General features: G+C 36.5%; 1 protein-coding gene across 2 annotated transcripts in view; it reads left to right on the plus strand.

Annotated features, from left to right (window-relative positions):
- The window catches only part of Cep290 (centrosomal protein 290), a 76,523-nt gene that overhangs the window by 1,246 nt on the left and 47,944 nt on the right, over positions 1 to 27,333 (plus strand). For both annotated transcript variants that reach the window (XM_057757537.1, XM_057757538.1), the window contains exons 4-21: positions 626 to 695; positions 1,739 to 1,785; positions 4,105 to 4,248; positions 5,937 to 5,990; positions 7,035 to 7,187; positions 7,924 to 8,106; positions 8,928 to 9,017; positions 10,691 to 10,813; positions 11,829 to 11,952; positions 13,940 to 14,112; positions 16,005 to 16,167; positions 17,996 to 18,096; positions 18,167 to 18,254; positions 21,497 to 21,609; positions 23,074 to 23,158; positions 23,839 to 23,981; positions 24,558 to 24,722; positions 25,808 to 25,957. In XM_057757537.1, coding sequence (XP_057613520.1) covers positions 626 to 695; positions 1,739 to 1,785; positions 4,105 to 4,248; positions 5,937 to 5,990; positions 7,035 to 7,187; positions 7,924 to 8,106; positions 8,928 to 9,017; positions 10,691 to 10,813; positions 11,829 to 11,952; positions 13,940 to 14,112; positions 16,005 to 16,167; positions 17,996 to 18,096; positions 18,167 to 18,254; positions 21,497 to 21,609; positions 23,074 to 23,158; positions 23,839 to 23,981; positions 24,558 to 24,722; positions 25,808 to 25,957 — 2,169 coding nt within the window. The remainder of the gene's footprint in view (positions 1 to 625; positions 696 to 1,738; positions 1,786 to 4,104; positions 4,249 to 5,936; positions 5,991 to 7,034; positions 7,188 to 7,923; positions 8,107 to 8,927; positions 9,018 to 10,690; positions 10,814 to 11,828; positions 11,953 to 13,939; positions 14,113 to 16,004; positions 16,168 to 17,995; positions 18,097 to 18,166; positions 18,255 to 21,496; positions 21,610 to 23,073; positions 23,159 to 23,838; positions 23,982 to 24,557; positions 24,723 to 25,807; positions 25,958 to 27,333) is intronic.

The following is a 27,333-nucleotide window of genomic DNA, read 5'->3' on the forward strand; positions in this document are numbered from 1 at the left end:
AGGTTCAACCAAAAATGCAAAATGTCTCTTCTAGAAGCTAATGGTGAAATGGTAAGAGGATTCTAGATTTTCATAAATGAATACTGAGAAAGAATATGTACTTACTCTTTAAGTTAGGGTAAATGCATGTAGCAAGCTGTAGACAAACAGCTATTGGGTTGGTAGTTTGGGATTTCTTGTCCCAGGGTTTGAGGCTGTATTTTCCGTTATTAGCAGTTTAGGATTGGATCAAAGTTTTTGAGTCATAAATTTACTTAAGAAAGCAAAATTAGATGTGTTGTATAGTACAGATTGAAGGGGATTGGAGCTGGGAAGCTCCAGTTGTAATGTGGAATTAATAAATAAAATTATATACCAGAATAATAGCAGTTGGAATGGGAAAAAGATAACAAAAACATTTAAAATAATGGATATAAAATTTAATGGAAAAATCAGAGATGACTCACAATCTTGCCATTCTAGAATTTACAGGTTAAGTATCCAACAAATATTTACTAACGGTCTTTGTGTGCTAGCCGTTGTACACACTAATGACCAAGCTAGCAAATGAAACAATATTTGTATTTTCCCTGTTTATATTACAGTGTAAATAATACAGATTTTTCTCTCTCAATGTTTTATTTAGATGAAAGCTCAAGAAGTCGAACTAGCTTTAGAAGAAGTCGAAAAGGCTGGAGAAGAACAAGCAAAATTTGGTAAATGTCTGGGAAAAAAAAACTGTTGTGTCTCCATTAGTTGTCAGTACAAAATTTATCATATTCTACAAAATGCATTTTCAACTCATATTGAAAGATTCTGCATCCTTGCGCTGTTTCAGGGACTGACTTGACTGATGTGGCAAAGGATGAAGAAAAGACACCATAAAGACACACAGAAAAGTTGGCTTCGGGTGAACTAGGCTCTCTCATGGAGTCTGCAGCACCCCAGAAGCTCAGTGTCTTTATTGTATACACTTGAAGAGAAGTGGGGTTCTCGTGTATAGCTGAACGTGAAGTCGGGTGATTGCCTACAGATAAACCAGGGGTCAGGGTTTCTTGTATACAATTGAACAAGGAGGCAGATTGAGCTAATCTTGGTAGGAGTAGTTGTAGCACGATTAATAAAAACCCAGAGACAGAAACTGGGGTTCAACCTGAAGATCAAAAAAGCAAAACAGCCAGCCACTGGCTTTTACCTCTACCTCAGTTCTAAATGATGATCCTGCCTCCAAGAATCTCAGGATAAGCTGTCTCTTTCTGTCTTATATTCCTCTCTAGTGCTGTGATTAAAGGTGTGCACCACTATTGCCCAGTTTCTGTGGAAAACTAGTGTGGCTACTGGGATTAAAGGTGTGTGTGGTCACCACTGCCTGGTCTGTAAGGCTGATCAGTGCAGCTGTTTTACTCTGAATTTCAGTCAAGCTTTATTTATTAAAATATAAATGAAATATCATTACCCGTATTCTCTGTAGGGAAACCATAAACATCAGGGGGAAGAAAGCTGTGTTGGACATTTTCTACACATACTCCCAACATCCACACTCATGGAGGGAAGGTTCTCCCATCTGCCATGGTTCTCAGGCTTGGGAGTTCCTGACATGGCTTTGCCCATTGACTCCAGACTTCACTTACTCAGGTCAAGACATTTCTAAAATGCCTGTTCCGTGGATTTGGTAATTGTATTATTTTATGGACATTCACTTAAAATCTGATTGCAGAAAATTTAACCAATTAAAGCATTTGTATTTTTCTTTTAATAGAAAATCAATTAAAGACAAAAGTAATGAAACTGGAAAATGAACTGGAGGTATGGCCTTTTGTATTGAGTGTAATTGTTATTAATTGCATCATCTTATGTTATTTTCAGATGTTTCTATTAGTGGGTCTAAAAATACAATGAAAATTTTGTAGTCGAGAGTGTTCATTGTACAGCGTATGTTTTTGTGATTTGATTTTTAAGAATTAAGCATTGAATAAAACAAAAACAGTTGCCATCTGAGCTTTCAGTCCTGAAAAGTGTATAGAAGAAAGCTTGGTAGTAATTGAGGTGGAGGGGTGTGGGAACTCCATACACTGAGATTCTGAAAAGGTAAGAAGGGATGTGGTACCAAAGGATCAGGGAGCAGATGTGTAGGGAACTTTTTTTGCCTGTGACCTTAGTGCTTAGAAGTTGAGAGATTGGAAAGGGAGTTATCTGTGAGGTGAAGAATGGAGGACGGAGGACGGTATGCTCAGAGTTTAGGAATGTCAGATAGCCTTTGTAATGCAGTGGAGCAAGGACTGAAGACTAAGGGATCTGCAGTCAGATTGCAGTTCTAGTCCTCAGTCTTTTGACTCAGCTCTGTACTTGGATGGGTTATTTCATATTTCCTGCTGTATTTGAAGCTCCTGGAAAAATGTCAAGCACTCCAAGCACTCTTAGTAAATATTTCTATAATAAGTGATTTATGAAGTTGAGTTGGCTCTGTATAGTTTTTTACCCAGACAGCAGATAAGGAATAGAAGAATGTGGCAACTGAGCAGCTCGGTCGGGAAATAGTTGAAGTTTTGATAATGAAATCTTAGCTAAATAGGTAGGATGTCAGAATTGGATTTGGGGCAGGGGAAGGTTGGAGACAGGAAAAGGGTAAGTCAAAGACCTTTGGGGTCCCGTTTGTTAACGGGAAAGTAAGGGAATCACTGAGCAAAATGTCCTTTTCCAAGGATATGTTATGGGCATTTTACTGGCAAAATGTAGTAAATCAAGAAACAAGTTATATTTAACTAATTATTTAAAGATATTAAATAACTCGTGTGAAAGTATGGGATTGTGGAAATGGCTCAGGTTGACTACTTTCCTTTCTTTCTTTGTTTCTAATACACTCTCAGTTGATTTCTGCCCAGGTTGATTTCTGATGGAAGACTGAGCTACCATAGGCTAGCTCCTGAGACTTAAGCATGAGTAGGGGATTGGTGACTTGCTCGTATCATGAGTGTATCAGAGTGGGATAACGAGCCTTGTAAAATGAAATCAAGTGAAGATAGAGAGGATGACAGAAGAATGACATGATGGGTAGCTTGGGGGTGGCGGGGTGGAGGAAAGCTAGCTTTTCTTGGTCCTGGAAGAGGGAACAACTCCCTGTTGAGGAAGTTCCAAGAGAAACAGTATCCTAAAAGAACAAAATTCATGCTTTGTAAGAAAATAAAGAAGGATTTAGTTAGAAACAAAAGCTGAGGATACAATGTGTATTTTGGAAGATGCTTTTAGAGAATACAGTGCAAAGCTTCTTGGAGTAGAGAGGACTGAGAAACATTTGATAAGAGGGACATAGCAGAGATGTGTGGGCAGTGTTGAGTGTGAGGCAGTTCAGGTGACGAATGGTTCAGACCACAGTGTGACTGACAGGAACAGGAAGTAAGGTGCATTTAAAAGTCAGGAAGCTTTAAAGTGATGCTGTCTCGGCCTTCTTATAGAGTGGTACTAACCAGTCATGGCGCTTTACGTTTATATTTGTTAAACCTGAAAATCTAAATCTTTGCACTTGCCACAACCCAACTGTACACATGGCTTCTGAACTAGACAAAGATGGGCACCAGAGAGATTTCTGCTATGCTACAAAGTACTGTCTGTTCTAAGTAGTTCTTGGTGTCTGAGAAAGGGCAGCTCAAAGGCACCAACGTGGTTTCTAAGACTCAGGAGCAGTCTTCATAGTTCCCAGCCCTTAGTCTCTAAGCCTTTGCAATTTAGTCTGAACCTGTGACTTTGTGACTGTAACAGACAGAGCCTGCAGCCAATTTTACATGGTTCTTTTGGTGGTTCAGGAAAGTGCATGGATTTTTGACTTATAATTTAAAGCCTAAATAACTTCAGATTTGTTTGTTGTTTATTATATAAAACTATTTTAAATTTGAATATATTTTGATCATATTCCCCTTCCCCAAGGCCTTCCAGATCATTTCCACCTCTCTACCCACCCAACTTTAAGTTCTTTTTAAATGGTGTGTACATGTCTGTGATTTTACATATCTGATGTTGAAGCATGATGAAAATTTAAAGTTGAGTTTTTATTGTCGACTCACTTGAACCTTCAAGTAAAAAGGAATTGCTTATATTTTGAAGAATTAATCCTTGGCTTATACCTTTCAGATGGCTCAGCATTCTGCAGGTGGACGTGATACTCGGTTTTTACGTGATGAGATTCGTCAACTTGAAAAGCAATTGGAACAGAAAGATAGAGAATTAGAGGATATGGAAAAAGAGCTGGATAAAGAGAAGAAAGTTAATGAACAGGTAAGACACCTTTATCTCAATGAATCTTAATTGCTAATATAATCCTATATGGCAAATCATGTTTTTTTCCTTTGATATCAATTCTTGATTTTATGTAATAGTTGAGGAATAATGTGCACCTAGCTAATTTTTGTAGCAGTTTTCATTGTGTCATCTCATCTCTAAAATATAATGGAGTTCCCTACTTCTAATGATATAACTTGGAAAGTAATCCTTCAATTTTGTGACATGTTTTTCTGAGGACATTACAATAACATAAAATTAACTTTGGTCTTGGACGTGAGTATGAAGGAATGTATTTCATGTTCATAAATAAGCAAGTAATTTTTCTTACTGTCAATTTATTTTGGTGAGTTTTATATGAACTAATGAATTTTGATGAGGTGAAATTGGAAACCATGAATGCATAGCCCTATCCTTTCTTAGTTGCTAAGGTATAAATTCCTTTCACCTTTAACCTATGATTATTTCAGCATAATCAAAACTTTGCTGCATAGTACAAAGTTTCTAGTTCTAACAGATACTCACAATTTATATTAAGAATAGCATAAGATAATTTGATATTTTATGGGTGCATCAGGATAAAAGGCTGTTGAGATACGCTTTGGAGGGCTATTTAAACCAGTTTGGGTGTTCAGCATATAATATATAAACTGAGTCTGGAAATAGAGGCGAGTGTAGCCACAGAAATTGAAATGTATGTAATGTCAAAGAGCACATTCTGGATAGAAAGAAGATCCATCATTTCCGAAGATGAGAAGTAAGAAATTGTCAAGAACTACATCTTTTTATTTGACTGTAATGTAGATAAGATGGGGTCTCTGTCATCTGTCAGGTACTTTGTATGCATTGATTTGTCATCTACCTGCTGCACCCTAGTGTCTAAAGAACAATCTTATGCTTCCTTATAAAACCTTCCAAGTGTGTTGCATGCTATTGTGATTGGATTTTTTTTGCTTGAGTAAGACAGAAAACAGAAAAATAAAAGGCCATCAAAAGGGTGTTTTATGGAGACTAGTTAATAAAAAGCCATCTTATTGGTTTTATTTTTTCTTTGTCCAGAAGAAAAAAGACACTGTCACAAATACACTCTTTTAGATGAAGAAAAGAATATTTGACATTTTCTGCTGTTCTGTTCATTGAGTATCATGTTAAGGACTATATACGTCATATTTCTCATGTCCACAAAGGAGATGAAATGAATTTAAGAGATAGTAAATGACTTTTTCATACTTAAGTAGGAATTGATAGTCCAAGGATATAACCCCAGGCCAACATGATTTGATTGCTTCAATTAACTTTTCTTCTGTACTGCCATTTTCTAGGTATTTCAGAGTTTATAAAGAGCAAAGAGTGTTTTTCTTGACATAAGGAAAGACAGAATGATTTTAAACATTTAAAAGATTGGGCAGTATAACCTTTAGATGTTTGTAATTTTTAACCTTTAGTTTGCTTTTGGTATACAGTTTTTATTATTATTATTTAAAATAGAACTGTTTTTGTACTTTTTTAAATTCTTGGTTTAAAAATTCTATCTTATTTGTGTCCTAGTGTCCTAGATATGAAGTCTTTAGTAGTTAAATGTTCTCTGTTCTACTGTAAAAGATTTAGAATTTAAATCCACAAGTGAATATGGGAATAAGCTGTTAATTACTTTTGAGTTTTATCTTATTTTTATTTTATTTTAGCTGGCTCTTCGAAATGAGGAGGCAGAAAATGAAAACAGCAAATTAAGAAGAGAGGTTAGTAGAAAATTTCAGTATATCTGGTGGTTCAACAAAGAATTACCTGTTTAAAATGTTAAGTTTCTATTTTTAACTGGCATGCATGTCCTCTGTGTAACCAATGATAATCATACTAGCTGATTTTCTGATGACTTTGTCTCGGGGAATTACAAAGTCAACCAAAATATGAGGCCGTTAGGTAGTTTATTCCTTTCTGTATCTGTGTGGATCCATCTTGTTTTCTGTTACATCGCCACACTTCCTAATCAGCTAACTTGGCATTTCAAGATTTCTTTCTTTATGACTCTTTGTCTAGCACTCTCAGAATTTTATTTCTCATAAAATCTTATAAGTTGTATTATTTTTTTATTTTATTTTTTGTTTTTTTGAGACAGGGTTTCTCTGTATAGCTTTGGTGCCTGTCATGGAACTAGCTCTTGTAGACCAGGCTGGTCTCGAACTCACAGAGATACGCCTGCCTCTGTCTCCCAAGTACTGGAATTAAAGGCGTGTGCCACCACCGCCCAGCTATAAGTTGTATTATTTTTTTGTGTATGTGCTAAATAATAATTTTCTGACTTCAAACCAAAAAATACTTTAGTTAAAATATGATGACATCATTTTCCCATCCCTCTTCCTCTTCTAACCCCCATCTGCCATGTTCTCTACTTTTAATTTTAAAGTTAAAATTTCATTTTAACATAGTCCAAATGTTCTTTCTTTTGGTTCATCCTTAGTATTTTCATTTCTTTGGCTATTTTAAATAATATATTCAGTTTTCCTAAAAAGTTCCTTATTACTGTTTCCTTTAAAACATAAATATTAGTTTTAATTATGTGTTGCCTTTCTCATTTCTGATGATCCTTTCCTGTCCTTTACTGAAGAACAAACGTCAGAAGAAGAAGGTGAGGCTGTAGGGTAGTGGAAGCTTGGGGACTTAGAGATGTGTTCTGGAGCATTAGTTTAAAGATAGATTTTTGTCAGTGTTTATTGTCCTGTTGTTTTCTTTTGATACTAGATAGTATTTTTAATGGGCGACTACTGTGTTTGTTCTAACCTCAGAATGAACAGCTTCGTCAGGACATTATTGACTACCAGAAACAAATAGATTCACAAAAAGAGTCACTTCTATCAAGGAGAGGAGAAGACAGCGACTACCGATCACAACTGTCTAAAAAGAACTATGAACTTGTTCAATATTTGGATGAAATTCAGGTAAAATGGCTAAGTCAGTTCAGAGCAGCTGTTTTACAAACTTGAATATGAGGGTGGTTTGAATCTAATACCTCTCGCTCTTGGTAAGTTTTGATGATGTGTTTACCACTGTATTTTCAGTGTTTAGTTTGTGTGTGTGCAGGGCTGTCTGTACATTTGTGTGTGTGAGCGAGTACCTGCCTGTGTGTGGAGCTCAGAGCAGAACCTCTGCTCTTTGCTGTCAGCTTCTGCCCTATTTGAGGTAGGATCTCTTTGTTCACTACTCTGTATTCCAGGCATCTAGCTCAGCAAATCATGGATTCAGCTGTTTTCTCTCTCCCATCTCACAGCAGGAGCACTGGGAATAAAAATAAATAGTATTGTATCTGGCTTTATGTGCAGTCTAGTGACTCAAGCTGTGTTTCACATGCTTAGACTGTAGTGCTTTACCCACTGACGCATCTCTGGCTACACTATGTACTTTTAAAGCACAAAGTAAATTATATCTCCGAATTCGTAATTATTTATTTACTCCTTATATTTGTCTATCTTGGGCTCCAAGAATAATTGAGATCCTGTATACAATTTTCTTGACATTTAATTTGACTTAATGGGCCAATGCCACATTAATCCTAATGGTCTGTGAAGAATCACTTTTTCTTTGGAGGGCCCTGTGGCTCTATTTAATTTTAACCTAATATGAATTTCAGTTTCTTGTAAAACTATTTTAAAGTAATAGCTTATTTAACATTTTTAGACCTTAACGGAAGCTAATGAGAAAATTGAAGTTCAGAACCAAGAGATGAGAAAAAATCTAGAAGAGTCTGTCCAGGAAATGGAGAAGATGACTGATGAGTATAACAGGATGAAGGCTCTTGTGCACCAGACAGACACTGCTATGGACCAGATAAAGAAAGAGAATGAGCACTGTCGACTTCAGGTAAGAGTCTTGTCGAAGCCAAGACACTCTCGCACAGCTCCATCGAAGTCGTCGCTGATGGTTTGACACTAGAAGTACTTTAGTCTTCTAACACGAGGGTTTTGCTGCTTTTCTTAATATAGTGACATGTTATCATCCCGATAATACTTGTCCACAAGAGTTCTCTCATACGTGCCTGTGATTCTTGACATTTAAGGAATGTGCATGGTGCCTGAGTGAGTGTAGACAGCAGTGCTATAAATAAGTGTGGGGATATGAAGATTTTCTGTTAAAAACATAACCTCCAGTGGCAATGACATTTAATTTTATGTCTTAAAAACAGTGAAAATATATTAAATATCAATATATTGTTTATTATTTATATAGGATAAACTTATTTAAAATTTAAATAATGTTTACAGATACGATTCTCTACTAGTAAGTACACAGCAATTGGTTGAGTGTAGCTTATCTGAAATACTTGGGATCAGAAGGTTTCCTGATAGTGAAGTTCATATGTCCCTGAATTCATGTTCTTTAATACAGTGCTCATACACCTTTAGTTTTTTGACTAAAACAGCACATGAAATATGATGTGTAATTTTCCATTTGTGGTACCATAAAGAGTATCCAGTTTGGGAATATTTCAGATTTTACAGTTTCATTTAGTATTGTACAGCCTTTAAATAGCACTTTTATCTATAGGACTATGCCAGTAATGAACAGCATATGAAATATAAGGTATCTGCAAGCATGTATTTGTACATTAATAAATATGCATATATAATAATATATTAAATGCACTGATTTGCACCATTTCATGAACCGATTGCCACTCTTAGGTGCGAGAGCTCACAGATCTTCTGAAAGCAAAAGATGAAGAGGATGATCCAGTCATGATGGCTGTCAATGCAAAAGTGGAAGAATGGAAGGTGCTCTCTCAGTTGATCTGACTTTTTCTTATTTTCTATTTTGATTTAACTTCAGTTTTGATTTTTAAGAACTTAAACCAGATAATAACATTTATGTTGTTTTGAAGAAGTTTATTATGTGTTCTGACTAGAAAAGCTCTAAACTTGCATATGTAGTCCTTGGATTCATTTATTTATTAAGCAAGTGTTAAAGGCAGGATTAATCAGGAATGGATTAGAAAAGGTTTGTCGAAATCATTTGGAAAGCCTTGGCAGGGTGCCCCTTGTGTACCTGATTCCTACTTTCCAGTCAGACCTGTTCCAGAGCTGTACCCCATCAAGAAGCTGGGATAGTGATGGTTGCTGTTTGTGAATGATCAGAGATGACTGAATTTGTCATTTTTATTGTGAAAGCTGTCACACTTCTGTTGTCTCCATTTCCGGCCATGCTCATATAAACCATATGGGTAATTAGAAATTGTTTATTATTTGGGAAGCTCAGATAATCTATATTTTAAGCAAATGTAGTTGCAGTAGGGATAAAGCTGAGTGAATCACGTAAGACTTAGTTAATCTGTGAAACACTAGAACATAAACGCCTGAGCTATCCAGGTAGGTCTGTTGTAACCACTCAGGGCTGCTTCGGCGTGGAAACAGCAGTGTCCATGACCTGAGAATCCATGAATGAGCACGGCCGCTCTCCAGGCCCTTACAGGAACAGGTGGCAGCCGGAGTTTCTCAGCTGTAGAGTATGATTTCCACTTTGGAGAGACACAGATGTTTGAATCACATTTAATCATTTAGTTTTTGTACATATAGTGAATTACTTCCCTAATGTTATGTTTAGGAGGTTTACAGTTTTTCTTTTGAAAGCAGTGTTTTAATGAGAAGTTATTCATGCATATATACATATATATATTTATATTTTTTTGGTAAAATCAATTGTTGCAAGTGTGATTGTAATTTAAATTATAACTGTATCTATATTTGATTTTTATAATTTTTGTGTGAAGTGCTTCTTTTTTATATGGAATAATTAAATTTATTTTATTGTAATTCTTTTTGACTTTTCATTATACTTAGAGTCTCCTAATATTGCTGGGCTAGGGGGCATATTTGCCTAATCCTATTACTTAGAAGGCTGAGGGTCTTGAATTGAAGACCAGCCTGTACTTTTGAGTAGTGAGACATTATCTTCAGATAAATAGATAAATGATTGATTATTTATATTGACTAATATACTTTGAAAAAAACGGAGAATTTTTTTCTCATCTTATTCCTAGTTTCTTTTTTTTTTTTTTTTTTTTTTTTGGTTTTTCGAGACAGGGTTTCTCTGTAGCTTTGGAGCCTGTCCTGGAACTACCTCTTGTAGACCAGGCTGGCCTCGAACTCCCAGAGATCCGCCTGCCTCTGCCTCCCGAGTGCTGGGATTAAAGGCGTGCACCACCAACGCCTGGCTTCCTAGTTTCTTCCATCTTCTGATTTTATATTTTATTTAAATCTTTGAAACAGGTATATTTATTTTTTTAAAAGTGTAATGGTTGTAGCTGAATGACTTTTATTCAAATAATTTTTTAAAAGCATTTTATTTTTTGTATTGCTTTAAATGTACTAAAGGTATTTATTTTTTTCTATAAATGAAAAGTGTTTTTTAATTTTCTTTTTTTAAATAACATATCTTGTTTTGTTTATAGTTAATTTTGTCTTCTAAAGATGATGAAATCATTGAATATCAGCAGATGCTACATAATCTGAGAGAGAAACTTAAAAATGCCCAACTTGATGCTGATAAAAGTAACATCATGGCTCTGAAACAGGTAAAATCTCAAAATTCGCAATATCAGCATGTTATGTGAATGTCTGAGCTGGCCTGTCTGTGTTTCACGGTGCCTAATTGATGGCTTCCATTACTGAGTGTGTAATTCTCATATATTCCCAGATGGGGGGTGGCGAGACCAGAATTAAGTTTAGAGTGAGAGTTATATTCAGATTAGAATTATTTTGCTTGTTTATATTACTATGTATTGTCAGTCAGGAATTCTAAGAATCTATTAGAAACCTATAAATTTTAAAATCTTACTACCTTTTAACGTTTATTATCATGTATTTATGCCTATGCTAAATAAAGTAAACTAAGTGTGGTTATATTGTTAATGTGCTTCCTAAAGGTTTTGTTTTCAGGAAAACAAACTCATTCAGAAAAACAACAAAAAATAAATAAATAAAAGCCCTTCCCTTATGTGTATTCTTTCCAGTTAAAGTACTAAAGACAGAATAGAATTTGAGATGTATTTGATGAATGAGAACAATGAGGATATTGTTTCTACATAAAGTGTGAAAGTCACAGAGAAAACAAACATTACAATGGTAGAGATAAGAGTCAATGGATGATGAGAAAAATATGTAAGAAGTTATAAAAGTCACAAATATTAGGGAGTTCTGGAATACATTTTCCCTCTTTATATATTAGCATGATAACAGTGAACTACATGTTTGCAGTACAGTTGGAGGAATACTTAAGAAACATAGTTTGCTGGGTCTGGCGCCACCTTGGTGTTATACCTGACACCCCAGTTTAGTCCCTGGAACCAGTGTCATGAAAAAAGAGAACTGGCTCTTACAAGTTGTCATCTGACCTCCACACTCCTGCCTACAAGCACACACACACACACAAACACACACACACACACACACACACACACTAAATTAACTAATATAATAGAAATGTTTAAAAGAAACAGTTTTGCCACAAGAAAATATATTCTCTTATTAGTTGAAAAAAACTATGTTCATAACAAGAAAGTTTATTTGATACTTCAAAATATTTTATAGGGAATCCAGGAACGAGACAGTCAAATTAAGATGCTTACTGAACAGGTAGAACAGTACACGAAAGAAATGGAAAAAAATACTTTTATTATTGAAGATTTGAAAAATGAGATCAAGAAAGACAAAGGTAATCTAATATTTTATAAGTATATGACTTCCATATATCATTGTGTTTCAAAAGACTTTATCAAAAAATTGATATGCTACTAAACTATTTTTAAATTATAAATATTTTAATTTGTAAAATATTAATTATATCAGATTCCTAGTGTTTAAACTTGTAAGTAATGCATGTTTTTCTGTCATCTTTCTAATGCTGAAAATTACTTAGACATTAGTATTAGTACAGAAAGTTAAAATGGTCATATATGTACATGTAGTCAGTTATTTTCAGAAATCATTTTGTGTGTTGGCCTTTGAAATAATTCTACAAAAATCTCTCATTCTATTCTTTGACTGTTATACTATGTTGTCTATCACATCAAATCCTCCGAATTGAAGCCCTCGAGAGAAATACTAGTGTATCTATAAAAGTACATAATGTACTATACTGAGGAGTCACAATAGATTCATGGGCATACTTGTAATTGCTGTTGTATTATACAGTGAAGTGAGAGTCTCACTGGACAGGCGGGGAGGAGTAAGCAGGGTGTATGGTTGAACCAGTGGGAGTGTGTTCAAAATCACTACCTGTTTAGGAGTCAGCAGGTAACGGCACGTAGCTGGACAACACTGAACAATGAAAAGTAGCAGAAAAAAGATCACAGAGGATGCTAAAGGCCTGCTAATAAAAGTCTTTAGTTTATAGTGAAGACTTTGATTTTTATTTTGGGTAAAAAAGATGGGAATGATTTTGTCTCACCTAGACTGTGTCTGCTGTAGACAGTAGCGGTTAAAGGTAGGAAGCAGGGAGAACTGTTTCCACACTATGGGAATGACCTCATAGACTGGACGTTATGCTAATAGAGGTATTAACAAAGTCAGTTTTAGCTGTGTTTCGAAGGTGATAGAAGTTGGGTTAGTTAGGTGGAGGATTTGAGGGACACTCATTAAGACTTTTGATCTGTATCTTGGAAAGGATGGTGAGAAGGGCAGGTTTAGAGATGATGAGGTAGTGTTTTGAACATGTTCAATTTGAGATGTTTAATAGGCTCCAGCTAAAGATGCTAAGCAGATACTTGTATATGGCTTCTCTTCTAAAGTTCTTAAGCACAATGTAGGCTAAAGACTAAAGTTTGGCATACTTTATGGAATCTCCATAATTCCATTTGAAGTTATGAGACTTGTCTAGGTCATCAGGGGAAGGCTTATAGCTTAGGTAAAAGTCTCAAAAGGAATCTCTGGGAATACTTCCAATTTGGAGGCTGATGAGGTGAAATGAAATCACGGAAGAAGACTAAGAAGTAATGTGCAGAGAGATGGGGCACCGTAAGGTGCTGAGTCCTGGCAGCCACATAAAATGTCACCTAGGAAAAACAAATTGTTCATTTCTGCGGTAGCTCAAGATAAACACTGAGATGATCATCAAGCTTAGTAATGCCCATGCTTGATACAAAGCAAACAGAAAAAGAGAGAAAAAATAGAGGAAATCTTTTAGTTGTTGTTGTTTGTTTTTTTGAGGGGGGGGGGGGATAAAAGGTAAAAAAGAAAGAAAAGAAAGTAGTAGGCTGAGGTGGAGAAAGGAAAGTTAGAAAAGTTTTTAAGTTTTGTAGACCAGTGGAAAGATTCCATTGGTGAAGCGGAGGAAAAAGGGGAGCTCTGGATCTTGAGGTTGGCCATTTGTCCAGCTGAAAATCTATTCTCCTGTCAATGGTGGTCAAAAAATGTTGATTATTATGACCATTAAACATCCTCTGTCTTAGTATTATGTCTCTTACACTCATTTTTATAATCCACATCCTTCTAGTTAGAGTAATTGTACTCACTTCTACTCTAGTTGGTTTTATTAATGAAATAAAACAGTACTTGGTCCTTGGTTTCACAAATATAAATTCTAACATGTAAGAATTTTTGTGCCTTACCTCTTCTGCCCCTGTTTGGGAACAACTGACTAATAGGAAGGAATATTAATTCCTCAATTCAGTTCACTCGTGATTCTGTCTTCACATGGTTAGGTACTTCAAGCTTTCATCAACAGACTCATTATATGAAGATTCACTCAAAAGTACAAAGTCTAGAAGAGAAAGCCAAAGAGGCTGAGAGAATAGCCGACCTGGCTGAGGCTGATGCCAGGGAGAAGGATAAAGACTTGGCTGAGGCTTTGAAGAGATTAAAAGATTATGAATCTGTAAGTATTTTAACTCTGTCCGCCAAAAAGCTTCAGATCACCCTGACATGGGCTCTGCTCGGTGGCTGGTATCGTGATCCATGCAGAAAGCATTCTATAGCTCTGTTGCTTTCAAACTATTCAAACTCTTGGGCATTTGTTTTATAGCATGGGGGTTGTTTCCAAACCTTTTTTTTGTCTTTTGTAAAAGGTTTATTTTTATTATTTTTTCCTCTTATGTTTGATATTCTTATTATAGTATTTCTCCATCCTTTCTCCTTCCTCCAACCCCCCACATACCCCTTATTCTCACTGCTTCCTTTTTTATTGTTATTACATGTATATATGTAATTCTTCCTAAATATAATTTTATCAGCATGTATTACTGTTATGTGTTTATTTGGTGTTGGATAACTAGTTATGCTTTTTACTGGAGAAGATTATTTTTCCTACTCAGCGTTCGGTAATACCCTGTAGTTCTTTGTGTAGGGTTGAGGCCTCATAGGTTTTCTTCATCTACCTGGGCATATCTCTGGTTTTATGTAGGCAGTAGGGTTGATGAGACTTTATGGCATAGCTTCTGACATTTAGTAGGATATACAATCTCCCTGATTATCTCACTTTTAAGATTGTGCCCCCTCTTTTGCAATGGCCCCCCAACCTGACTGATCTCCACAATTATGCATTTTGATTGGCTGTGGTTTTTAGTAGTTGTCTCCTTCTTCTGCATAGATACAGAGGATTGCACTTATTATAGGTATAAGAGAGATGTTTCAATTGTTGTCTAGTAAAGTGGTGCTGTGGCTTCTCCTGTAGTAACTCTGCCTTCACTCACCCCGAGCAGCTCTCCTCAGGGCTACTGGGCCATGCTGGTGCTGGTGGTTTATAAGCCGCAGGAGCGCAGGTCTGCTGCTAGTTGCTCCCAGCATTGCAAGCTTGCATGGTGCCTGGCACCACGAAGCCAGTCCATAGGGAAAGGGCTTAAGAATCTGCCCCAGCCAGGAGTCTCTGGCGCTGTTTCTGAAATGCATGGTGTCTGGGACTGTCCTCCTACCTCTGAGGGACAGTCAAGGGCAGCAGCGACAGGCTGTACACTTTGAGAGTCTCTTAGAAACCTTGACCAACAGCTCAAAAGGTACTGGGGTTTCTGTCAGGTGGTCTTTGGCTTTTGGAGGGAGCGATGTCAGCACAGCTGAGAAAAGCTCATTTGAACCATAGATGTATGTTTATACACAGAATTACGTTTGTTATAGAGTTTGTTTTCGTTTTTAGATATGTAGTTGATAGTATGTTTTCTTATGGCTTTTCAGACCTCCTTATTGTTATCTTTCCCTCCCTCACCCTCCTTCTATATTTACCTTCCTTCTAAACCTCGATGGAAGTGTTGTGTTCAGATCTGCAGCTCTGGTGAGGTAGCGGGATTAAATCCTGCTCTCTGTGTCCTTTGTCCCTTCATGGAGGTGTGGCAGTGTCTAGCCTGATGAGCTTGTGATGGGGATGGCTGTAGTGTCTACTATATCAACTGAATAAATTTGATTTTTTTGGACAGTTATATACTCTGGTATGCCTCATTTTATCTTTATGTTTTTATGTCTATACCTTTATGTATATGTCTGTGTACTCAGTGTTTTGTATGTAATATTTTGAGTCACATTGCTTGTCAGATGTTCTTATTCTACCCTCTTTACTAGATTTGGTTTATTGATGCTTGGTAAAATACTCTATTAATATATTTTATAACTGATACATAAATATTGTTTATAAATCATTTTTATGTATCAGATATAAAATATCTGCCATATAAAATACAGGTGTGGGTAGGTTTACCCTTCAACTTCATATAAAAGTAAATTCATACATTTATTTGTTCAAATAAATTATGTTATATTTAAGTTAGATGGGGTATTTTTCAGGGTGTATATGGCTTAGAAGATGCTGTTATTGAAATAAAGAATTGTAAAGCCCAAATTAAAATAAGAGATGGAGAGATTGAAGTATTGACCAAGGAAATCAATAAACTTGAGATGAAGATCAATGATGTCCTTGATGAAAACGAAGCCCTTAGAGAACAGGCCGGTAAGCTCATTCATGAGACATTTCTTTTTCCTATACCCTGCTTTTCAAGTCTTCTTTGATACTTTTGTTCTGTTTATACATTTGTAGGATCAGTGGCTCTATTCCCCCAATCAGAATCCTCTCATTCTACACACATTCTTCCTTCTTCCCCTGTGCGTGGCCTCTGGCATTAGAATAGGTTTATTTACTTCTCAGTAGTTGAAGGGTACTTTTCCCCAAATAAATATTTCTGTAGAAACACTTAAAAGTGGAGATACCGTGAGTGAAGTGGGTGAGGGACCTCACTGTGATGGGTGGTTGGTAAGGAACATGGCTTTCATTGGCCTGGTATGTCTTCAGTAATAACTGCTTATTGAAAGGTGAAAGTGCATTTTATTATGCTAAATATGAGAAGTCAATTGTATTTCTACAAATAGGAAACATCTGTATGAATTGTTAGTTTACAAACTGATTTTGTTTCAGATGAGGCCATTTAAAAGTAATTTGCAAACCTTCTAAGGACATAGAAATACATTTTAAACTGCATATGTTTTACTTGGGTATTTTAAGAGTTCCATTTAGTCTAAGATGTAATTTACAAATGGAACTTTGGAATTTATGTACTTTTTAGAATAAGTGGTGAATCATTAATATTGCTGGTTTATATTGTAAGTTATAACTAAGGTACACAGTCCAGGGTGCTTCCTTACAATGAATAGTATAATTTAAATAAGATTAAATACCAATTAGTGATTTCTCAGAGTTAAACTGAAAAATCTATAATTTTTTGTGTATAAGAAAAATAAAGCCAGGCAGTGGTGGCTCATACCTTTAATCCCAGCACTTGGGAAGCAGAGGCAGGTGGATCTCTGTGAGTTTCAGGACAGTCAAGGCTAAACAAACAGAGAAACTCTGTCTTGAAAAAACAAAATAAAAAAAAATCAAAGAAAAGAAATACTTTATATGTATTATTTATTTGTGAATAAATAATCCAACTAGAATTTAGGATTATATTAGCCATTGAAGGTTTCTGATTAACTTGACCTGTCAGGTCACAGCTAGGAGCCTAGAAGTATGACTGAGTAACTTCTAACCTATCTAGAAAGCTGCAACAAAAGCCAAGTTTTCTGCCTTTAGGAGTTTAGCATTTTTTTTTAATTATTTTTTTTTCCTAGGGTTTCTCTGTGTGACCAATGGCTCTGGTTGTCCGGTAATTCTGTCTATACTTCTATAGGCCAGTCTGGCCCTGAACTCAAAGATCTGCCTGCTTTTGCCACCTGAGTGCTGGGGTTAAAGGCCTATGTAACCATTGCCTGGCTAGGGGTTTAGCTTTAATTATCAAAGTGTGGTTTACAATTATTTTACATTGTCTTGATCCTGATTTTCACCTCAGGAGGTGAAATTAGGAGGCAAATTAGAGATAGGTTAGCTGAAAGAATTAGACCAATAATAACATTATTAGTATTAATAAACATTGCTGCCTGCCCGGCACTGCTCTAAGCATAATCTTATTATATTCTGGGCAGATTAAAATAATAAATAAACAAGCAAACAATGTCATCTCTGTATCTAAGTTACAAGTTGAAAGTGGGAGTGGAATCAAGTTTACCTCCTGACTGGGTTCTCTAATGAGTCGTGGCACCTTTGCATATGTGTCTGTCAGGTTTTTCTAATTAGTTAGCTTTAATGTGCTTTGTAGTTTAACTGTCTGGAAAATTTGTGCGTAAGAAATCTCCAGGTTTCAAGTGATACCGACTGGTGTATAATCCTAGTTACCTGATGTTCTGTGAAGATTTTGTCACTCGTTTGCCAGTTGTTAAGTTTGTAATTATATTGCCTTTTATTTCAGGCCTTGAACCAAAGACAATGATTGATTTAACTGAATTTAGAAACAGTAAACGCTTAAAACAGCAGCAGTACAGAGCTGAAAACCAGATACTTTTGAAAGAGGCAAGTGGCGCTCAATTGACGGTTTTCTTGTCTGGATTAAGGGGAACTACTAATAATGCATACTTTGCAGATTGAAAGTCTTGAGGAAGAACGACTTGATTTGAAAAGAAAAATTCGTCAAATGGCTCAAGAAAGAGGAAAAAGGAATGCAGCTTCAGGTATAGTCATGCTGTACTTGTGAAAGTGTCATGCGGGGAGGACTCCCTGGACCTGGGGTGTGCTGGGTGTGCCAGTTGATTTTACTCTGTTGTCCTCTGTTGCCCGGAATCTGGTCCAAGTAATAGGAGAAAATAGTATCCAGAATAGGAGATAGCTAGGTATTAATTGGTGTGATCCTACCCTGAAACAGTTAAACAAGATAACAACCAAGTTTAGGAATTATACGCTTTTGACAAATTCAGGGTACGGACTGTTGATTTTTACATAGCTCCACTTTGTGTGGCTAAGCTTAAAACAGTAATTTTTATGTCAGTGTATGTCACCTTAGAATGGCACTTTGTTGTGAAAGTTGTAAATTGGAAGGTTATTTTTATTATTTACTTTAAATATTTTCACTGAACTTACATACATTTGTTTGTTTACCTTTTAGAAAGGCAATGTAGTTTTTGTAACATCCACTGAAGTTCATTTTTGAGGAACATGTAGAAAGTGTTTCTTTCTTTAAATTTTTTTTAAGTTTTATTTTTACTTTTGTATGTATTTCTCTGCTCCATGTGTGCCAATGCCCATGGAAGCCAGAAGAAGGCATTGGGTTCCCTGGAGATGGAGTTATAGGCAGTTGTGAGTTGCTTGGTGTGGGTACTGTGAATGAACTTTGGGTCCTTTGGAGAAGCATTACACACTTTTGTAAAATTAAAATATTATTTTCTTATTTTCTCCTCCTATAACGCTCCCATGTTCCTCCCTCCATCTTGTGTGTGTGTGTCTGTGTGTCTGTGTGTGTGCAAATAAATATGTAAATGCAGCCTACCAATTCCACCTTGTGTTCTCTGACGTTGGTTTTTAGGGCTGACCACTCGACACTGGTAAACTGGGTAGGGTCCTTATCTAAGGGAAAACTAATTCTTCCTCTCAGCAGTTTGTGATTTCCTATAGCTTTTCACGTAGTGGTAGCCCCGTGCGATTGATCATGGTCCTATTAAGATGTTAACTGGTGTCGTCACTGTTGAGGTCTTGTTTAAGCAGCTGTCTTTTGTGATTTCCCTGTCATACACAGAGACTCAGTCTTTCAGCAGACTCCCTGGTCCTGTGACTCTTACCATGTTTCAGTCCTTCTGCAGTGTCCCGTGAGCCTCCGGTGTAAGGGTTGTGTTGCCGTTGGCCTCAGCTGGGAAAGGACTCCCCATAGTCATTATTCTCTGTATTTTCACTACTTATGACTTTTAGTAATGGTGTCCCTCTGCTGCAGAGAGATGTTTCTTGATGAGAGAGTGAGAGATACATTCTTATCTGTGGGTATAAAGATAGCTCTTTAGAAAGCTGGTTTAGGAAAGTGACAGTAATACATTCTTCTCTGAGGCGTATGAACTCAGTAGCTGCTGTGGGTTGGCAAGACAGTCTCACTGTGCTGTTTCTGGCTGCCTTGGAACTGTCTATATAGACCAGGCTGGCTTTGAACTCACAGAGATCCTCCTGTCTCTGGCCCAGAGTGCTGTGATTAAAGGCATATGTCATCACATCAGCTCAGTATGTGCTCTGAACTACTGAGCCATCTCTTGATCCCCATCCAACCCCCCATTCTGTCTTTTTTATGTGACCCTAGTTTATTAGTGTAGAGAAAATCCATAATAAATCAGTAAGTAACTAGTTTGCTTCTTTCCCATGCTCCCCTGCATCCATGTTCATACAAGCAACCCTAATTATATTTAGAAGTCATGAGAAGAATAGACATAGAAATAGGACAGGGATTTTCTGAGAATAAGGGGTTCAAAGACTGTGAAAAGGGCAGAAGACATGGTAATGGGTGAATATGACCAAAATACACTTTAAAATATATGAAATTATCAAAATCAATACAATTTAAATTATCTGTAGATACAGTTCAGCAGCTAAGAGCGCTGACTCCTAGAGGACCTTTGTCAGTTCCCATCACACACATGATGGCTCACAACCGTCTGTAATTTCAGTCTTAGGGGATTTGTAGAACGAATAATAAACACCCAGAGAAAGAAACTGGGGTTCAGCCTGAAAACCAGAAAAGCAAAGCAGCCAAGCCACTGGAGAAGTCTTACCTCTACCAGTCAAGTCTGGGCAACCACAGACTAGGCAGCTAGAGCCTTTCTCTTCTCCTGTTTTATATTTTCTTTTGTGCTGGGATTAAAGGTGTAAGACTCCCTAGAACTGGAATTAAAGGTGTGAACCATCACCACCTGGATTTGTTTCTCTGTGGATCTTGTGTAGCCCATGGTGGCCTTGAACTAACAGAAATCCACCTGCCTCTGTCTCCCAAATCCTGGAATTAAAGGTGTGTGCCACCACTGCTTGACCCTAGTAGCTTGGCTTTGCCCGTCTGATCTTTAGGCAAGTTCTATTTATTGAAACATAAATAAAATATCATTATAGGGATTTAACGCCTTCTATCTTCTGCAGGCAACAATCACACTTGTGATTCACAGACACCCATGCACATAAAGTAATAATATAAAGACAAATAAAATTGCAGATATCTTTATAAGAACCCCATTGGAAGACTGAGACCTCAGCCCTCTATTAGCACACTTGCCTGGCATGCACACAGCCTACACAAAGTCACTTCCTAGCATCGCAAAAAATAAAATCAAATAGAAATATTAAAATAAATGTATGGCTTTTAATTGATTTTCTTTATATGCTTAAATAGTTCTACAACTTATTATTGGATACTTTAAAATTAGCATAAAAATTATAAAGAAGGCCGGGCGATGGTGGACAATGTCTTATGGTAGAATCCATTACTTGTCTATCACAGCTAGAGTGTTGAGATCAGTGATCAGAAGCTAAACCTTCAATTTCTACTCAAAACCACAACCATGCCGGGCGGTGGTGGCGCACGCCTTTAATCCCAGCACTCGGGAGGCAGAGGCAGGCGGATCTCTGGGAGTTCGAGGCCAGCCTGGTCTACAAGAGCTAGTTCCGGGACCGGCACCAAAGCTACAGAGAAACCCTGTCTCGGAAAAAAAAAACCAAAAAAAAAAAAAAAAAAATATATATATATATATATAAAGAAGGTACAATTCAAGTCAGTCTCATTTTATTGATAACTTATTAAAAATAAACAAGATCAGAGAGTTTTGTTGGCTACATGTTGATCTAGGATTTGAGAAACATTGGACCTTTTGTTTGAATTAAAACTTTATTCTTGCATTGGATTAAAGGAGAGTGATTTTTGTGTTGGTTTTTTATTTGTTAATTCATATTGTAGGATTAACCATGGAGGACTCGAACCTAGCTGAAAAGTTTTCTCAGGAAGATAAAATAGGAGAAAGACAACTAAATTTTATGAGCCTCAAAAGCATGAATGAAACACAATCAAAGGTAAACAGTATTGCTTTGACAAAAAGACTAAAGGAAAAGGCTAGCAATGCATTTTTTTCTTCACTTAATCTCATTTAGCTCTTCTGCTCTTTTTGCTGTTAAATAACTTGCTTAAATAACTTGGTATCTCAAGATGGATTAACGAGACATTATTTACTTTAAACACAGATTAAGAGTTCAGCTACAGTAGAGCTGCTGCCTAGGAGACCATCTTTCAGTATTCTGCGATCAGATCAGAATGAGACAGAGGAGAATATGATCGTACAATCATTATCGAGAATGCTGCCTGGAATTCATCGTAGCGTAGAAAGTGGAGTGCATCCTATGGTCTCTTTAACTAGAGGTTCCTCATTTTTGCAAATGAAAGACGATACTACAGCTCCAGAAGCTATTACAATAAGGGAGATTTTTAAAGCACCATGTCTACAGTCTTTGAGAAATCTAGAATCGTTAGTCAGCGCCCTCAGTAAAGAGAGCAATGAAGAGATAAGTGATTACCTATGCTCTCTTTCTGAGGAGTGTATGAAGAAAGTGTCAGGAAGCCAGCAAGCTCTAGAAAAAAGCATATTCTTACAGAAAAGCAGTTCGTCATTTCAAGCATCACCAAGAGCTTCAGAATTAATGCAGAAATTATCACATGGGCAAAAGTCCGCAGTATTTAGTCAACAATCGTATGACCATGATGTGGAAAAAGTAACATCAGAAGATGAGCAGGTCCATTATGAAATAAAGTGTGCTGAGCTCAGTGTAAAAGACGATGAAAGACAGAGTGAATCACCCTCACAGCCTGAGATGTTGACAAGTGCAGATCCTGTGCCTGTTACTGCACAGCCCAGGTCATCTCAGCTAGATCCCCTTGAAAATCTTATACAACAGCTACAGAAAGAGCTAGTATTCCTTAGATTGCAGGTGAGCTTTCTTCATGCAATTTGTCTTATTTTCTTACCAGAGTTCTAGAAACAATTCTGATAAGATTTCTTTTTATTTGCACATTAAAACTCATTTATAATAACAGATCTGTACTTTAAAAAACACTTAGAAAATTACAGTATATTTGCTTTGAACTTGTTGACTTGCCTAATATATTAAATGTTTCTTTAGAATGCAACTATAGCACAGGATTTGTCGATCCAAGAAGAACAGAGTAGAAATGCAGAAATAGAACTTGACCGTCAGAGAAGCCAGGCAGAACAGGTAGTGTAAAGACAGACCATGCAGGGCAACAACAATTGATACTAGGACAGAAACTGCTGCGAATCCCCAGCCTCCTGCCAGCCACAGGGAGAGCAGGAGGAAGGGGTGGTAGCATCTCTGGTTTTATCCTTGGACCTGCATTTTATAATTGCTCTGTCTCTGCAGCCTCTTTTATGATGTGCTAAACTTGAATTTATAAAGCATTGTTTTAACCTGACACCTGTTTATTACTGTGATATTTTATGAAACATGTTTATTCTCTTTGTTCAGAATGAATTTCTTTCAAGAGAACTAATTGAGAAGGAAAGAGACTTAGAAAGAAGCAGAACAGTAATTGCTAAATTTCAGAATAAATGTAAGTCACTATTATCTCTTACTTTTTTATACCTAATTTCTCTACATTAAAATGTAAACTTTAATACTTTATTATTTATTTATGTGTTTATTTATTTATTTACTTTGCGATTTTGTGAGGCAAGGTTTCTCTGTAGCTTTAGAACCCTGTCCTGGAACTAGCTCTTGCAGATCAGGCTGGCCTTGAACTCACAGAGATCTGCCTGCCTCTGCCTCCTGAGTGCTGGGATTAAAGACGTTTGCTCCCACTGCCCGGCTAATTAGTTATTTTTTAATCTTTAATTGTCTTTATAACCTTAGCTCAGTCCCTGTTCCATATCTTTGTGGTTTCCATAAGCATTTTTATTGTTATAGAATGTTAAAGTTCCATTTTTTATAAAAGTACATCACATATTTTATATGCTTAAGTGAAAGTGAAGTTAGAAAAATGTAAGGATTTTATTATAACAGAGCTATGCCACATATGTGCCTGTGCGTGTTTGCCTGTGTGTGTATGTGTATATGCATATGACTAAAATAGGCATGGTGTTTAAGTCGACTGTTCTTGTTCCATTTATAGTTGGATTTTTTATTTACATTTTTGTTCTCCAATTTTTTTTATCTGAAATATCTGTCATGTACATGGAAAATGTAAGTTGTAAGAACAATATATTTATTCAATGTGAAAAAATATAATTACAGTAAAAGAATTAGTTGAAGAAAATAAGCAACTTGAGGAGGGCATGAAAGAAATTTTGCAAGCTATTAAGGACATGCAGAAGGACCCTGATGTGAAAGGAGGTGAAACTTCTCTAATCATCCCAAGTCTGGAAAGACTGGTTAATGTAAGTTACGTGTGATGATAATGTCTGCTTGGAGCCAGTCCTTTTCTAGGGATTTCTGCTTTTGATGCTATGATAAAATACTCAGAAATAAGCACCTTAAGAAATAGGATGAATTTATACATTTCAGGTACGGCCTGTTATGGCAGGAAAGTGTCAGCGGCAGGTACCAGAGCAGCTCATCACAGTGCATCCCAGACTGGCAGAACTAACTCTTCTACTTTCTAGATGCTGAAGTGAGGAAGTGAAGATGTGAGAAACCCAGTATTTGCCCAGCTAACAAGAAACTGGCTCTTATATGAATGCTGATCATCTTATTACTGTCTGGCTATTTTCTGCTTTACTAATCGATTAATATTTACTTAATGTTATTTATTATAATGGAGTAATCACTATGTATAGTAACATAAGCTAAACTTAAATTTTATAAATATTACTTTATATATAAATTTAAATAACAGTCTTATTAGACATGCCAGTGAACATAGGAAGTTGATTAAATTATTGAAAGACATATTTTTCTTGTTCTGATTTTACTGTTTTCCATTTCATTTATAATATGTATTATAAATATACTAGGCTATAGAATCAAAGAATGCAGAAGGAATCTTTGATGCCAGTTTGCATTTGAAAGCCCAAGTTGATCAACTTACTGGAAGAAATGAAGAATTAAGGCAAGAACTCAGGGAATCTCGGAAAGAGGCTATAAATTATTCACAGCAGTTGGTAAAAGCAAACTTAAAGGTGAGACTTTTATTAAATACAAGAAAATATTAAAGCTATGACTGTCTGTTTTAATAAGAAACTTTTGTTTTGTTTTTTTTGTTGTTGTTTTTTGTTTATCCGAGACAGAGTTTCTCTGTTTAACAACCCTGACTGTCCTAGAACTTGCTTTGTGGACCAAGCTGATCTTGAACTCACAGAGTTCCATCTGCCTCTGCCTCCTGAGTGCTGGCATTAAAGGTATTCACCACCACCACTCTAGCTAGGAATCTTTTTTTTTTTAAGACTTTTTTTGAAAGGAAAATGTCCTTTGAGTTCTTTCAACCCTAAAGCCACCTTTTTTTTTGAAATCTGAAAATGTTTTTATTTATTTATTTATTTATTCTTTGTTAATTTCTTATAGTGTATTTTGACTTTATCCCATCCATGCTTGATCAGTTTAGATCTTCTCTAACAACCATACTTCATGTTCTTTCTCCCTCTTAAAACAACAACTAAAAACAAACAACAAAAACCACAGACTCTGATTTGTGGTAGCCAGCTACCTCCTCCTGAGCATGGTACCTGCCCTGGAGTATGGTGGTTATCCTCAGTGTTGACCTACTGAAGAAATGGATCTCTTCCTCTCTGGGCAGTTTTACAGAAGTCTGCTTAGCTAGGGCGGGGACTTGGCGAGCACATCATTTCCTCTGTGCTGTTATTTGTCAGGCTTGATCTTGTACAGATATTGTGTGTGCTGTCAACAACAGTCTCCATATGGGCATCTGCCCTGCTGGGACTGGAAATGCTATTTCCATGGAGTCATCCACAACCTCTGGTCCCTAGCATCTTTCTGCCCCTCTTCCACATATATCCTTGAGCCCTATTTATGCTGAACATCCTGATGTCTCTCATAAAGATTCCTTATGAAGTTATGTGGAAAAGTAAGTTCTTTTACTATATAAGAGAACATAAGAGCTCTAAATCTTGTATTAGGGATTTCTAAGTAAAAAAATTAAAGTTTTATTAATTCTTGTCAAGTTGTTCCTGACCGTTTAAAAAGCTGAAGAATAACTTCCTGCCTGGTCACTTTCCTAGCATGGTTATCATTCCTGGGTTGTTTCCAGATTGATCATCTTGAGAAAGAGACCGATCTTCTCCGCCAGTCTGCAGGAGCCAATGTAGTTTACAGAGGTGTAGACTTGCCTGATGGGATAGCACCGTCTAGTGCCCATATCATCAATTCCCAGAATGAATACTTAATACATCTTTTGCAGGTACTGGTAATCTCTGTAGTAATGATAGACGTATTTGGTAGTATGTTTCTTAATTTAGTCTATGAATTCCTGTGAGTTCTCAGAGTAAACAGGTAGGCTATTAGTAGATTGTGAGTCGGCTGGACTAATATAAGGGAAGTTTATTCTGTTTACCTACATGTAAAGCATGTTCATGTCTCCTGTTGATCTGTGTAGGTCATTTGAAATGTATAAAGACATGAAGAATTATAAGCAGATGCCATAAAGTAGCATCATGTTGTGTTTATTGCTGGTTAGAAAAGCAAGACAAGGAAAGGACAAAGCTTCTCAATGCCCTTAGTAGATTGTCTCTTTTTGTACTAATCACAGAAAAGCTCGCAAGTGAACCTGACTCTCACCGTTTCTTTCCTGTGTAAATGTTGGCCCACTGCAAATTAGAAAGGGTGCTCTATTACATGCCATGCCCTGTGCTTGCTTTTCTGTTTGCCATCTGTATAATGGAATTAAAAATAGCCTAATGAGGTGGCTCAGAATTTCATTTGAAGAGGAATATCGGTAACATCACATGAGCTATAATTGTACTTAAAAAATCTATTCAAAACAAAAATACATTTCTGATTTTAAGCAGCATTGCTTCTCACTGCTAGATTATCTATTGGTGTGATACTTGAGTTATAATTATCAAATTTTGGTTTTGTATTTATATATAACATTACTCTTTATTTGAATTTGTATGATACAGGAGTCATGTAAGGGTAACTTAACAACATATCGAAACATTTCTTTAAAATTCATCTTATAAGCCGGGCGGTGGTGGCGCACGCCTTTAATCCCAGCACTCGGGAGGCAGAGGCAGGCGGATCTCTGTGAGTTCGAGACCAGCCTGGTCTACAAGAGCTAGTTCCAGGACAGGCTCCAAAACCACAGAGAAACCCTGTCTCGAAAAACAAAACAAAAACAAAAACAAAAAAAAATTCATCTTATATCACTACTTTTAAATTCATGGCATTAGTAATGATTTATATTTGTACATTACAGGGACATCGTCAACAAATAATGGCAACGTGATATACTTGATCTAAGATTTTTTTTTTTTTTTTTTTTTAAAAATGGGGGCCTAGCAAGATGCATCCGGGGGTACAGGCACTGGTGTGGCCCCGACAGCCTCTGTCTTCAGTCACTGCACCATGTGTTGGAAGGAGAGAACAGACGCCCTAAGTTATCCTCTGGCCTCCAGACTGCATCATGCACTCACCTGCATGCAAATGAGTGCTTTAATTAACTCACACTTTCCCCATATTTAAAAAGACATAGAAAGGCTAATTTTAGTCAAGGCACAAAAATGTCTGCTGACCAAAGAATAAGTTGCTAAATAATAGGAGTTGAGTGTTTGACTG

The sequence above is a fragment of the Chionomys nivalis genome, chromosome 25 (assembly GCF_950005125.1).
Source record: "Chionomys nivalis chromosome 25, mChiNiv1.1, whole genome shotgun sequence".
Classification (NCBI taxonomy): Eukaryota; Metazoa; Chordata; class Mammalia; order Rodentia; family Cricetidae; genus Chionomys; species Chionomys nivalis.